This window comes from Larus michahellis, chromosome 5 (assembly GCF_964199755.1).
Source record: "Larus michahellis chromosome 5, bLarMic1.1, whole genome shotgun sequence".
In the NCBI taxonomy this organism is placed as follows: Eukaryota; Metazoa; Chordata; class Aves; order Charadriiformes; family Laridae; genus Larus; species Larus michahellis.
In genome coordinates, this window is record NC_133900.1 from 23,686,300 (window position 1) to 23,699,176 (window position 12,877).

The window sequence follows — 12,877 nt, forward strand, 5'->3', positions numbered from 1 at the left end:
TTGTGTCCAAGGATCCTTAAAACTTTAGTCTGGAGGTTTAGCAGGACTCAAACAGTGGGCTGTTACTGTCGAGAGATCCCAAAGATTGAGATCAAAGGGGGGGGGGGCAGGGGGGAGAGAAATTAACATAAAAGTATCAACATCACCGTACTCTATTATTGATATTTTAAGATACCAATAAGTTAATCATTACCTGTATAATTTATGATTAATATCACCATTAATGAAAGTAATACATCTTTAACATATTTAGCCCATCAAGACAGGGAATAAAACCCTTAAATACTGCAGAATTAAGAGCACAAACACATACTGCCCCTGTAGGTGACTGAAAACAAAACAGGTAAGTGCATGGGAAAAAAAAAAAGCAGTTTTCCTGGACTAAGTAACATACACTAATGATGGCTCTTTCTACCAAGTTATTACTAATATTTCTGCTACTTAAATTTGTGCTACTTAAAGCAACAAGTTTATTAAATAATTACAGGGACAGAGATAAATTAAAAGTGATTCGCTTAAGTCAGCCTCTTTACTAACTAAAAACAAAACATCTTATTTAAGTCCTCAGTATATACGTTGACAAGATCTGTCCAGACTCAGGGACTTCACATACAGATTTTAAAAACTTAGGTGTAAACAAATTGAGTGTACAAAGATAATGGATGGACTCAACAGAATCTATGAAATGATAAAAATAGTTTTCTTCTTCCCGTACTAAATATGTAGAGTTGTGAAAAACCACACATCTAGAACTAGCTTAAGGTTGTACAAGGTTGTACTGAGGAGTCTCTTAGCCTACTCAAGACAGCAAAATATATTCTTGAAGAATCAGAAAAAAGGATGATGCATAAATGCTTTTCTTTTTAGACCAGATTGCTTGAAAGACATGATACCATTACTGCACTGTACCAGGAATTAACTCCAAAACACAAGTATGATGCATTTTTAGATTTCTATTGTAAAACAGAAAAAAGTTTCCTTGTATTCGGAAGAGCAAAACACAGTTTTGTGACAGGGTAAGGAAGTAATTACTAAATACACTCATAAGCAACATCTAATTAAAATTGTTCTTGTAAATTCAACGTGCTTTATTCATATAAAATTGGAATTCCGTGTGCTCAGAGAAGCACACCAATCCTAAACTTCTGCCACTTAAATCTTGTGGGATGGTCTCTGTCTAGCACAGCGTATGAGTCAGCACAGGACAGAAAGGTTTCCATCAGTATATGGCAGCGATATACCAGATACTGCTGACACATCGTTACTCACTGGAACGGTTCAGTCCAGCTGACTGACAAACACTGAAGACGGAGGAATGGGATCAGCTGGTGTGCATTCAGACACAGATGTGCAAGAAAGATATTCAGGTAGAGAAAAATAGAGGAACAATGTTTTTCTTTGTGATAAAGCTGGAGCAGAACCATGGAGAATTGCTTCACAATCATGCTCAGAAGGGAAAATAAGGAGGCAAATTTTGTTGCCAGTGGCATGTTGTGGCAGGACTGCAGCAGTGTTGTACACAGGTGCAGGCGAAACGCAGCTTTATGCTAGACGCAAATACGTAGCCAGCACTGAGTACCTAACAAGGGCTCACCCATCAGCCTCCTCTCCCAGAAAGAAAGTCCTGGCCACCAAATTAAGTTTTCTGTTCCACGCAAAGAACAGAACAGGACACAAGTCACAGACAAGCATCAAGGTTTCTCAGTTAATACCACTGCCCCATTCAACCAGAAACATTATCTTTAAAATACTGAGAAAATTGTTCCATATCTGGTTTATCACCCATTACCCTTTCAACTGAAATTCTAGGAAGTCTTCCTTACATATCCAGATATACCATAGCTATACAGAAAAAGGTGAATATACTTTTAAGATAATAATGCATGAAAAAAAAAACCTTTTCAGAAAACAAAGCCACAACCCCAAAACCCACACAGAAAGAAATCACCAAAAAATTAAAAAAAAAAAAAATAAGCACCCACACCACCTCCCATCCCCCAAAAATGCAAGAACAGCACCGAAAAAGTCTATTATCAAAACTGTTAATTCTAATCAAAGAAGCAGTCATGGTCCTAAGTCTGTCAGTGTTCAAGAAGTGTTTGGACAATGCTCTTGGATACAGATACATGTAATTTTTGGGTTGCCCTCTGTGGAGTCTGGAGTTGGACTCGATGATCCTCACGGGTCCCTTCTATCATTCTATGACTCTAAACTACAACATAATGGAAGACATCCCCAAAACGGAGAAGTGCATCATGCTCAACAAAAATATTATTGTACAACCATGAAAGCAGACCTCTAAACTAAAACATGCTATTCTACTAATCTATCTGAAAACAGCTTTCAAAATAAGAGTGAAGTGAAACAGGCTGTGATGTGGCACTCCATCAATGGTATCTCAAGCTTTATATTAACTTAAGGAAGTTTTCCAAGTAGAGCATTTCAAAGTTACTTGGAAGCCACTACTACACAGAAAACAAAAACGTATCCACTACACATCAGTTAAACTCATTTTTGGATTTTAACATAATGCTTGCACATATATTGTGCAATTCTATCCTACTTCATACACTTAGCCACGTCGCTGCTTGACTGGTCTTTGACAGCTCCCTTACAAATTTTTAACTGCTTATTATAGTTTGACAGCCTTAGGTTGTGTCAGTCAGGAGGGGGGGGAAAAAAAAAAACAAAACAAAACAAACACACCACCCACAACAGCCTGTTTACAAGATCATCGCTGCCTGAAGTTTGTGCAGCTTTACATCAAGTTCTTTACATAAGAGATAATTTCAGCATGAAAACTAGGCACAAATCATCTATTGAAAAATTGCGTTGTAAAAATGCAATAATTTTGCTAATTTCAAATGATCAGTAACTTGTGTTTTTGTACACTACCTAATAAGCATTCATATTTAAAATACCCTTCTCTCTCCAGATGAGGTAACCTTTGACTTAGAGGCACATAACATGCATCTCTTAAAAATTAAAACATTTATTAAAAAATTCAGGTTCATTTTTTTTATTATGATTACTTCATACTTATGAAGACAATACTTATACATACTTATACATACAATACTTATGATTGTATTATGATACTTCAAATATTTTCCACAATACCAAATAATTTCCACAATCTAATTAATTTCCCAAATTAATCTTCATTATAATTTTGAATGGTTTGCTTACTTTACTTCCAATAAGCTTGCAGTTACCTCAGACTCATTTTGTATTCAAACTGACTGGATGTCTTGGAGTCAAAAGGGTATTCATTGACTATCATTTTTTTTCTAATATTTATCCTCAAATACACTGTTACTTTGTGTTAGCAAGTAAAGTCATAATTCAAGAGACGAATGCAACCCTCTTGTTATCTGTTACAAGGCCTTAAGATAATTTTCTGCCTTCAGCAGCTTTTAGATGTGGTCTGATTTCAGAACCACCACCAAAAAGGAACACACCAAAGATTTCAAGTAAATTAATTCACTGAACTACAGCAAGCTGTGACAGAACAAAAAAAAAGTTTAAATATGTTAAAAGTTACTGCAGTCAGCATGTGCAAAGCAAGATCTAAGAAACATGAAGTCAACATATCAAAACAAATAACCAGTGTACCATCCAACACACAGTTTTATACAAATGTAAAGGGAAATGGCCAAAAAAAGAAGGAAGTGCATATAAGCTATTTATCAGCCCTACTAACTTCAACTAATAAAGCCATAATAGGGACAAAAATTTTTGTACAAAGCTATGTTTCCCATAGCTCCCTCCTTCCATATAAGCAAGTAAGCAAATAAACCCAAGAGGACTGGCATGTTTGAAGCAATTCGCACAAATATACTATACTGTGTGGTTCCCAACCAGGGGATTATAGACCACTATATTACAGACTACTTCAATCTTTTTTTTTTCCTGACGTGTTATCAAAGATTATTTTTACATATACTGGTATATACCGTTGCCATCATGAAAATACTTCAATTCTTTGTACATAACGATACATTTCTAAGAATTCAACTGGAGGGTCTCACATGAGCGAATGCACGATGAGTAACTCACAGATCCCATCTTCAGATTATGGCTGTCTTTCACTGCACCTAGACATGACTACCACACTGGGAGAACAGCTGTGCGATTCATCCACAAGGCTTTAAACTGAGAACAAGAATGGTAGCAGCAAGTTTTCTTCCAATGTTTCTGTACCATCCCAGGCTAACAGAACAGTTAAATTCCGTCCTGCCCACTCTCCCCCCACCCCCCTGCCCCGCCTCCCCCTGCAAAACAGATGCAGAAATCAAGTAGAGTTCAAACACAAAACAGGTTAATTCATCTCAAGCCCAAGGCTGAAGCTTCAACCTAATGCTAAAGCTGAATACCACATGCTAAAGGGTTTTATTTAGTTTATATGTGACTGTATGTAATTTACTTATGTAAAGCCAAAGCTTGTCCATTTCCACATCCAATTGTTTCCCAATGAAAACAGCAACACAGTTGCTGCTGCCCAGAGTGTCAATTTTGTCATCACCTTCCAGCAAGCAAGGTTATACTCCTATCATGAAAAAAATTCACATAGCCATAATCAGAGAGGATTAATGAGCACCGCATATGTGCGGAATGCCAGTATTTGGTCACTGCCTATTGATACGCTCTGTGTTGCAGTTTACAGGACACAGTGGTCTCTCTGAGTATTTCCTTCCTAAAGATTAAGAAAAATCATAGCATGACTTTTAATAGTAACAGCTCTCTATCTATTTCAAAAAGGAAAAAGTAACATTATGAATGAATACTGGCACAGAACAAAGAATGCAATCAGCTCTGATGAAGGTCACAAACGTGTCATTTCAGAACTTTTTGCTGGCATTTTTAAAGGTCTGTTTTGTGTATTAACTTCAGAGTTGGCACTAAAGGTAATGTTACTGTCTTCAGCAGTGTTGTGTCTCTTGAAAGAAGATAAACAATTCCAACAGTATGACTACAGAGCTTGGCAGCTGCGTCCTACATAACTGATCCTGAATCTGCGCTGATGTCAGTGTTTTTACTTCTCTATTAAACGTTTCAATCTAGACTGCTAATAGCTTATAGTTTTGTCATATATCAAATTATATACATATTTTATTATACCATTATTTCTGACTATGCCGCAGGGCAAGAAGGATGTCTAAAGGGCTTGCAAGCAACTGTGGAAAAAGTGGTTTTCAGTATGTATTCAGTGATACAGTCCTAAAGAAACCCGACTATATACAAGGTTTAGAAGAGAAAAGCTGCAAGCTCAAAATACTCAACACAGAAAAACATGTTTTAATGGTCCTTGTGCACACAACAACCATCGATGCCAATACCAGTTTCCTGTGGATTAAGAGCATGTTGCTGTTCTTCCTGGAGGAAGACTGCCAAGTGTTAGTTATTCCCAGATTACAACACTGGCTGCAGCCAGCTTCCTTCTCTAAGGATTATTGATCCTGAGAAGCCAAGGAGATGGAAATAGAGCTCAGCTTTCTTCTTGCTCCCACCTCCAAACATCTTTGACTAGGCCAAGGGAATGGTTTTCTGGGGAAAGCATTACCATTTGCAACAAATTATTGTTAAGAAAACGTTTGAGAAACTAGTCTTTTTGACTATGGGTATAAGTGACCTGAAGGAGATCACATATACAAACCTTACCTGCCAGAACATCTACCCTTAGGGAACAGTTAAAAAAAGGAAAGTTGGAAAAGAACAATTTTGCACACAAGTGAGGAATACTTATGTTCATTAAAACAATTTTTTTCTTCTGAGATGAGTGTAGGAATATTCCATTTTTTGACTGCATGAAGAATTCCTTTGCTTACTGTTAAGATGTATTTTGCCGAAAATTAAAAAAAAAAATAATTGTTGATGTCACTGAAATCTTTTAGAAAAAGAAGGCAAAGTGTTGCTTACTACTAGTTTGATGGTAGTTATTCTGTGCAGCCATTACCCAAGTACGGCTGTCAGTAGCACACATGTGACACGGACCTGCACCCGCACACTTCGGCATAAATGCATACAAACATAGTCATTATTCCACTTTTAGAGACCAAAACAAAGGAGGAGGATCCCTCCCACCATCACTAGAGAAATCAACAATTACACATACAAATCAACAATCACAAGGAGACAAAAAAACGGCAGTTTAAAGCTATTTTCTGAAGGGATCAATAGCAAAGATGACAGCTGCCTGACAAGGAAGAGGTACTGTACCTTTTCAACGTCTGACAGAGATGACAGAGAATGGTTCTGCAGAACCTCTGGTGCTGTGAACGCTCGCAGGTCTTGTTGGGAGACATTTTCATCAGTAAACGTTACACTGCCAGATGGAAGCAACAGGAGAGACCATGGAGATATGATGAATTCTAGAGCAGTAGGATCAGCTGTATTTGAAAGGGGCGGGGGGGAAAAAAAAAAAGACAACCACTCTGAAATTAAAGCAGCATTGTTTGATGCCCTTGCTTGATGTTATTTTATTTGCTCAAAGACATGTTTAGTATCAGCCCACGTATTATTAATGGAACAGATTCAGGCTTCCTTTTCCAACTGTGGTGCTTCATAACCACAGCAACAACCTCAATGTTAATCATACTAAGGAGTAACACCTACCTATTTTGACTATTCTTCACTATTATTCATACCATCAAGCTCAGCAAGAGCCTGCTAAAATACTCACAAGCTCTCCTGTCCTCAGGTTATTTCATTTGTGTTACAGTGACATATAAAATGATCTCATTTTGTAGTATACACGTCATTAAGGCTAATTCCTACAACAAGAATGGAGTTAACTGCTATACTAATATAGCACTGCTGCAGCAGCAATGATCTGAAGACAGGAGACAAAGTTAGTAGAGCAGGGAAATACTCCTTATTTCAGAATAGCTGATAGAACTGGACAAAATGGAAAAAATTCTGGGGCACAGAAGCCCTTTTTAGTCTAAAAAAAAAAAAAACATTTCAAAATTGATAAAGAAAAGAATAATTCTAGGCAGCAGTGGAAGTGGGCAAGGAATGAACCTGAAGCCTTAGTAAGATCACCCATTCAAACCCTGTAAAGAATACTTGAAAAAAGCAAAATAAGTACTGAAATGGGAGAACCAATAGCGACAAAGAAAACGTCCTACACCATGAATATGCAATCTGCCAGCTAGATTTTTGATGTCTGCTAATACTGCTGTCAAACTTCTGACCATAGACCTATATAAAAAAAAAAAAAAAAGGTGGGGTGGAGTGTGTAGAAAGAGACCACATGCATGTCGGGAAGGTGTTAAAACCCAAACTTTACCTTGAAAGTAAAAGTTAACTAAGGCAGGAAAGAGAGAGACCATTGCCTTGATTCAAAATATATTTTTTTTCTACATGTCAAACAGTAAATCAGCTCATTTTCCCTGAAGACAGCATAAGCTTTTATCTAAGTAAAAATAAAAGTTAACTTATTTTTCCATAGGCAAAGGGGCAATTGCTCTGTTTTCTGCTACATGATGTATCAAAGTAAACACTCATTTGAAGGACAAGTCTTTCTTTTCTCTGTACATAGTAAGCAGCAACAGCAGAATCGTTTCCTCCTTCAGCTCCACCACTAACAACATTTTCCACTCTCCTATTGGTTTAGGATGTTCCTACAGTGCTGGTTCCTAACCTGTTCAAATATCTTGTAATCTAGAATATTTCTAATCTCCTAGGAAATGTATTAAATTACTGCTTGCAGCTACCAGATGTAAAACGATATACCAAGTAGGTCCTTCAATTCCTTCAACTACCCCTCCTCCAAAACAAGTTAAGAAATTGCTTTTAGGCTTTCTACATTCTGTGATACCAAAGCAAAATTACATAAACAACTTGGTAGTACAATTATCTAGAAAAACATTCCCAACTTTCAGATCCTGAAGCTCAGAAAGTTCACCCTCCTACCAATGTATGCAAGAGATATCATTCAGTAGAGAACCCAGTAATTCATTTTTCAGTGTAAGACTAACATACACATTTTTCAAAACATATCTTAAATCCCTATGCAGAATTTTGCTTTTAAAGGGGAAAGAGACTACTGAGGGCAACAAACATTCTAGAAATGGAAAGATCCTACAGAGTCTACATGAAGTAGTTATTTCTAATTGTTTAATCACCTGAGAACCAACGGGGTTTGTTGTAGTTTTTCTAGTGGATTTCAAAATGCCAGTGTGTTTTGCTGAAAGCCAGCATGACAAGCTTAGGATTCACAGCGCCGAACTGGTTTCCCCTTGCTCTGCTTTTTATGATACACAACAGAGGCTCCAGTCGGCTTGCCTCTGGAGAGCGTATTTGATTGCTCCAGCTTTCTCCCCTGGATCCAAAAGAAGTAATTGATCTATCTCTGATCATGTAGGTTAAACCAATTTAAGCTCTCACACAGAACTGCTGAGATCCCCATGGAAACCAGAGGTCTTTGTCACATACCAAAAAAATGTCCCCAAACCCCCCTAAAAATACCAAATACAAAGCCATACATGATGATATCTGTCTTATACAGAGAAGACAAGATCTCAGGGGTTTTCCCTATCCTATTTCAGTACGTAAAATTGCAAGGGACAAAGCACTATATGTTACTTGAACCTACCAATGTCAATATAAGCTAAACTAAATAAAACATATGGCTCAACTAACAAGCTGTACAAGTATCTGTTTCTAGACCTCCTCCAGTGTGACTTCAATTACTTCCAAATATTGAATTTATCAAGGTATTATAAAAACACAAAATCCAACCAACAACCAAAGAACTGCATTTGCTGAGCTACTTGAACAACATCATATAAATTTGGTCAAGAGAAGAAATTCTAAATTTTGTGCAGACGTTGGTTACCAATCCTTATATTGCAGTACACATTTTTCCCCTTCCCCACAGCAATCCAATCGACCCACAGGTAAAAAAAGATTTAAGCCTGGAATCACTCTCTTTAATGGCCGTAACAAAATATCTGCTTGATACAGTAGTGAAAATAATCAATCATGTACAAGATAATGGTTTCATCGCAGTGTGTAGAAAGGCACTTGGCATGAAGCAAAGGACATTATCTCTACACCTTCTCTTAGCATAGCCAACTTCAAAACTGGAGTTTAAAGATATCTCATTTTGTGAAAAAGCCATGAAATATGTAAATTTAAAAGTAAGTTGAGCTGAAGAAAACTCCCCCAGCAAGAACTTTAAGCACCATGTATGGCAAAAGAAGTGGCAACCAACTTCAATCAACTGATTTAAATACAATTTTAAATAAGAATGAAAATAACGTAGGGGGAAAATTAGAAGGGCCAAAACTCAATCAGAACTCAGCCTTGTCGCTGCAGTTAAAGACAATAAGAAGAGATTCTTTCAGTATATCAATAGAAAAAGGAAGACTAGGGAAAATGTAGGCCCACTGATGAATGAGACGGGTGCCCTAGTGGTGGAAGACACAGAGAAGGCAGAGCTACTGAATGCCTTCTTTTCTTCGGTCTTCACTGCTAAAGCTGCCTCTCACGAATCCCATACCCTGGAGGCAAGGGGGAAGGTCTGGAGAGAGGAAGATTTTCCTTCAGTTGAGGAGGACCAGGTCAGAGACCACTTGGCCAGTCTGGACATTCATAAGTCCATGGGCCCTGATGGGATGCACCCGCGAGTGCTGAGAGAGCTGGCAGATGTTATTGCTAGACCACTCTCCATCGTCTTTGAAAGGTCATGGGGAACAGGAGAGGTGCCTGAGGACTGGAGAAAGGCTGACATCACTCCAATCTTTAAAAAACGCAAGAAGGAGGAGCCAGGGAACTACAGGCCGGTTAGTCTCACCTCTGTCCCTGGGAAGGTAATGGAGTGACTCATTCTGGATGTCATCTCCAAACACTTTGAGGAACAGGAAGTCATTGGAAGTGGTCAACATGGATTTACCAAGGGTAAATCATGCTTGACCAATCTGATAGCTTTCTATGATGTTATAACTGGTTGGCTGGATGAGGGGAGAGCCGTAGATGTCATCTACCTTGACTTTACCAAGGCTTTTGACACTGTCTCCCATAACATCCTCATTAGGAAGCTGAGGAAGTATGGGCTAGATGAGGTGATGGTGAGGTGGATCGAGAGCAGGCTGTGCGACAGAACTCAGAGGGTTGTGATCAGTGGCATAGAGTCTAGTAACCAGCAGTGTCTCCCAGGGGTCAATACTTGGTCCAGTTTTGTTCAGTACATTCATTAATGACTTGGATGATGGGACAGAGCGTATCGTCAGCAAGTTCGCTGATGATACCAAACTGGGAGGGGTGGCCGACACTCCAGAGGGTTGTGCTGCCACCCAGCGTGACCTGGACAGGCTGGAGAACTGGGCAGAGAAGAACCTAATGACGTTCAACAAATCAAGTGCAAGGTCCTCCACCTGGGGAGGAAGAATGCTAAGCACCAGTATAGGTTAAGGGCGGACCTGCTGGGAAGTAGTTCTGAGGAGAAGGATCTGGGGGTCCTGGTAGACAGTAAGTTATCCATGAGCCAACAATGTGCCCTTGTTGCCAAAAAGGCCAATGGAATCCTGGGCTGCATAGGGAAGACTGTGGCCAGTAGGTCGAAGGAGGTCATTCTCCCCCTCTACTCTGCACTGGTGAGGCCACAACTGGAATACTGCATCCAGTTTTGGGCTCCCCAGGTCAAGAGGGACAGGGAACTACTGGAGAGAGTCCAGCGTAGGGCAGCTAAGATGATTGAGGGACTGGAGCATCTCCCTTATGAGGAAAGGCTGAGAGAGCTGGGACTCTTTAGCCTGGAGAAGAGAAGGCTGACGGGAGACCTTATGATGGCATACAAGTATCTAAAGGGTGGGTTGAAGGAGGATGGGGACAGACTCTTTTCATTGGTTCCCAGTGACAGGACGAGGGGCAATGGGCACAAGTTGGAACACAGGAAGTTCCGATCAAATACACAGAAAAACTTCTTTACGGTGAGGGTGACAGAGCACTGGAACAGGCTGCCCAGGGAGGCTGTGGGGTCCCCTTCTCTGGAGACTTTCAAGACCTGTCTGGATGCAGTCCTGAGGGATGTGCTCTAGGCAATCCTGCTTTAGCAGGGGAGTTGGACTAGATGATCTCTAGAGGTCCCTTCCAACTCTGAAGTTTCTGTGATTCTGTGATAATATTATCTGTTCCTCCCAACCCCAAGAGATGACATTTTGCAGTATATCTCTAATCCCACTTCCTCTGAAACAAAATAGAACAACTGCTGTTCACTGTTGTAGCAGTAAGTTCAGACACTAAACAAAAGAAACAAAGATGGAAAGACTGTTCCTATTATATGTACATAAGAAAATATTACATTATAAAGCAATGCATTTTTAGAAAGACGACGTTAGTTGGCCATCAACTTCCAAAAATAACCCTGCAGGTAACTACTGGATTTTTTTTTTTACAGTGTATACAACACTGATATAAAAATATAAACATTTTAAAATATTGCAAGATTTCTGCTTAAAAGTCCCAACTCAGGAACCTTACATAATGTGAAGGCTTTATCCTTAACTTAATATTTCGTATGACAAAGACTTTAAATATGTATGAACTCTTCGTATTCTGAAACAGTACAGAAGCAAGAATTAGTGAAATGGAAACATGATTTAGTTTTAAGAATAATAAACCCGTCCCCCATTTAGCCTGAAGTCTTCCCAGTATTAAACAAACTTTGTAGCATGCATTTGTCCCCTACAGATGTAGAAAACTGAATTTATTGATCCACATAAAATATTTACGTCCACACTCAGCAATCTTCATGATCTGAAAGAATGTACAATGAATGTGATTAACTGTAAGTTTAAAAAAAAAGGGCTGATTTTGATAAGCTTGTTTTGTTGACTTTGTCTTAGCTTCCTCTTTTAGCAGCTTTTAACTAACATAGCAGATCGTGCTGCCTCCATCACAACTTTGGGAATCTAATCTACTGTTAAAAGGATGAGAATAAAATAACTCATTCTCCATTTCCTTCCTTGAGGCATGCATTGCAAACCAAAATAACTGTCTCAAAGGTCCTACTATGCAGATTTAACCTAAGAAAAATATTTTAAAGTAACTCTACTCTTACCCTATCACATGTTTGTACCATGGCGGGGAGGGGAACCAAACTCAAACATGTAATGTGTCAAACAGCCAGGAACCACAGAAAAATAACAGAAACTAGTTCACAGTCACAATATTCCTGTCATCTTCTGTTAGGCTTTCAGAAGAATTTACAAGAGCAGTAAGGGAAACATACTCCGCAAAATACAGGGGAAAATTACATAAAACAGAGATCAAAATCCCTCTTTCTAAAAGCTCTGGAATTCAGGATATGGCTTCCTGGTCAATTTTCTATCCAGTAAGCTTTCAACCCTGCTAGAGCTGCCACTTCAGAACTATGCAACTTGGTAACAAAACACTTGTGAGAGCAACATTAATCAAGCAGTGCCAAGACAGAGATAGTGTGGTCTTAAAGTGAGAGAGTGAACTGGCTTTAAAAGCAATAAAAACTGAAATAATCTTCAGCTACATAGCATCTGCCAAACAAATGAAGGACTTTTAAAACAGTCCTTTCCATGGTTTAACATGATACAAGTAGCCAAAGACGAAAACACCCCACCACATCATAAGAGACAGTAAGTTCAGGTAGAAATTTAAAATGGACCCGTTTCACAATACTAATGGCAGGTAATTTTGAATTCCTGAACTACATATACCATTCAAGCTCCTTTAGTTTTGTTTTTTCCTGTTTCTCTCTTAGGCCACAGCCATTAGCCAAAATGGTCGGAAGTGATGGACATCTCAGCTCTTCCGGGACACAAAAGAGATACCTTTAAAAAGTGCAGAACCACCCAAAAACATACACAAGGTTTTCAATGCTCGTCTCATTTTTCTC

The 12,877-nt window shown here is 38.8% G+C and overlaps 1 protein-coding gene across 7 annotated transcripts in view; it reads right to left on the reverse strand.

Moving 5' to 3' along the window:
* PTPN13 (protein tyrosine phosphatase non-receptor type 13) overlaps nucleotides 1-12,877 on the reverse strand; it is a 128,065-nt gene that overhangs the window by 83,511 nt on the left and 31,677 nt on the right. For 5 of the 7 annotated variants that reach the window (XM_074589147.1, XM_074589146.1, XM_074589145.1 and 2 more), the window contains one exon: nucleotides 6,220-6,389. In XM_074589147.1, the coding sequence (XP_074445248.1) occupies nucleotides 6,220-6,389 (170 nt within the window). The remainder of the gene's footprint in view (nucleotides 1-6,219; nucleotides 6,390-12,877) is intronic. The other 2 variants (XM_074589149.1, XM_074589148.1) reach the window with 1 other exon arrangement.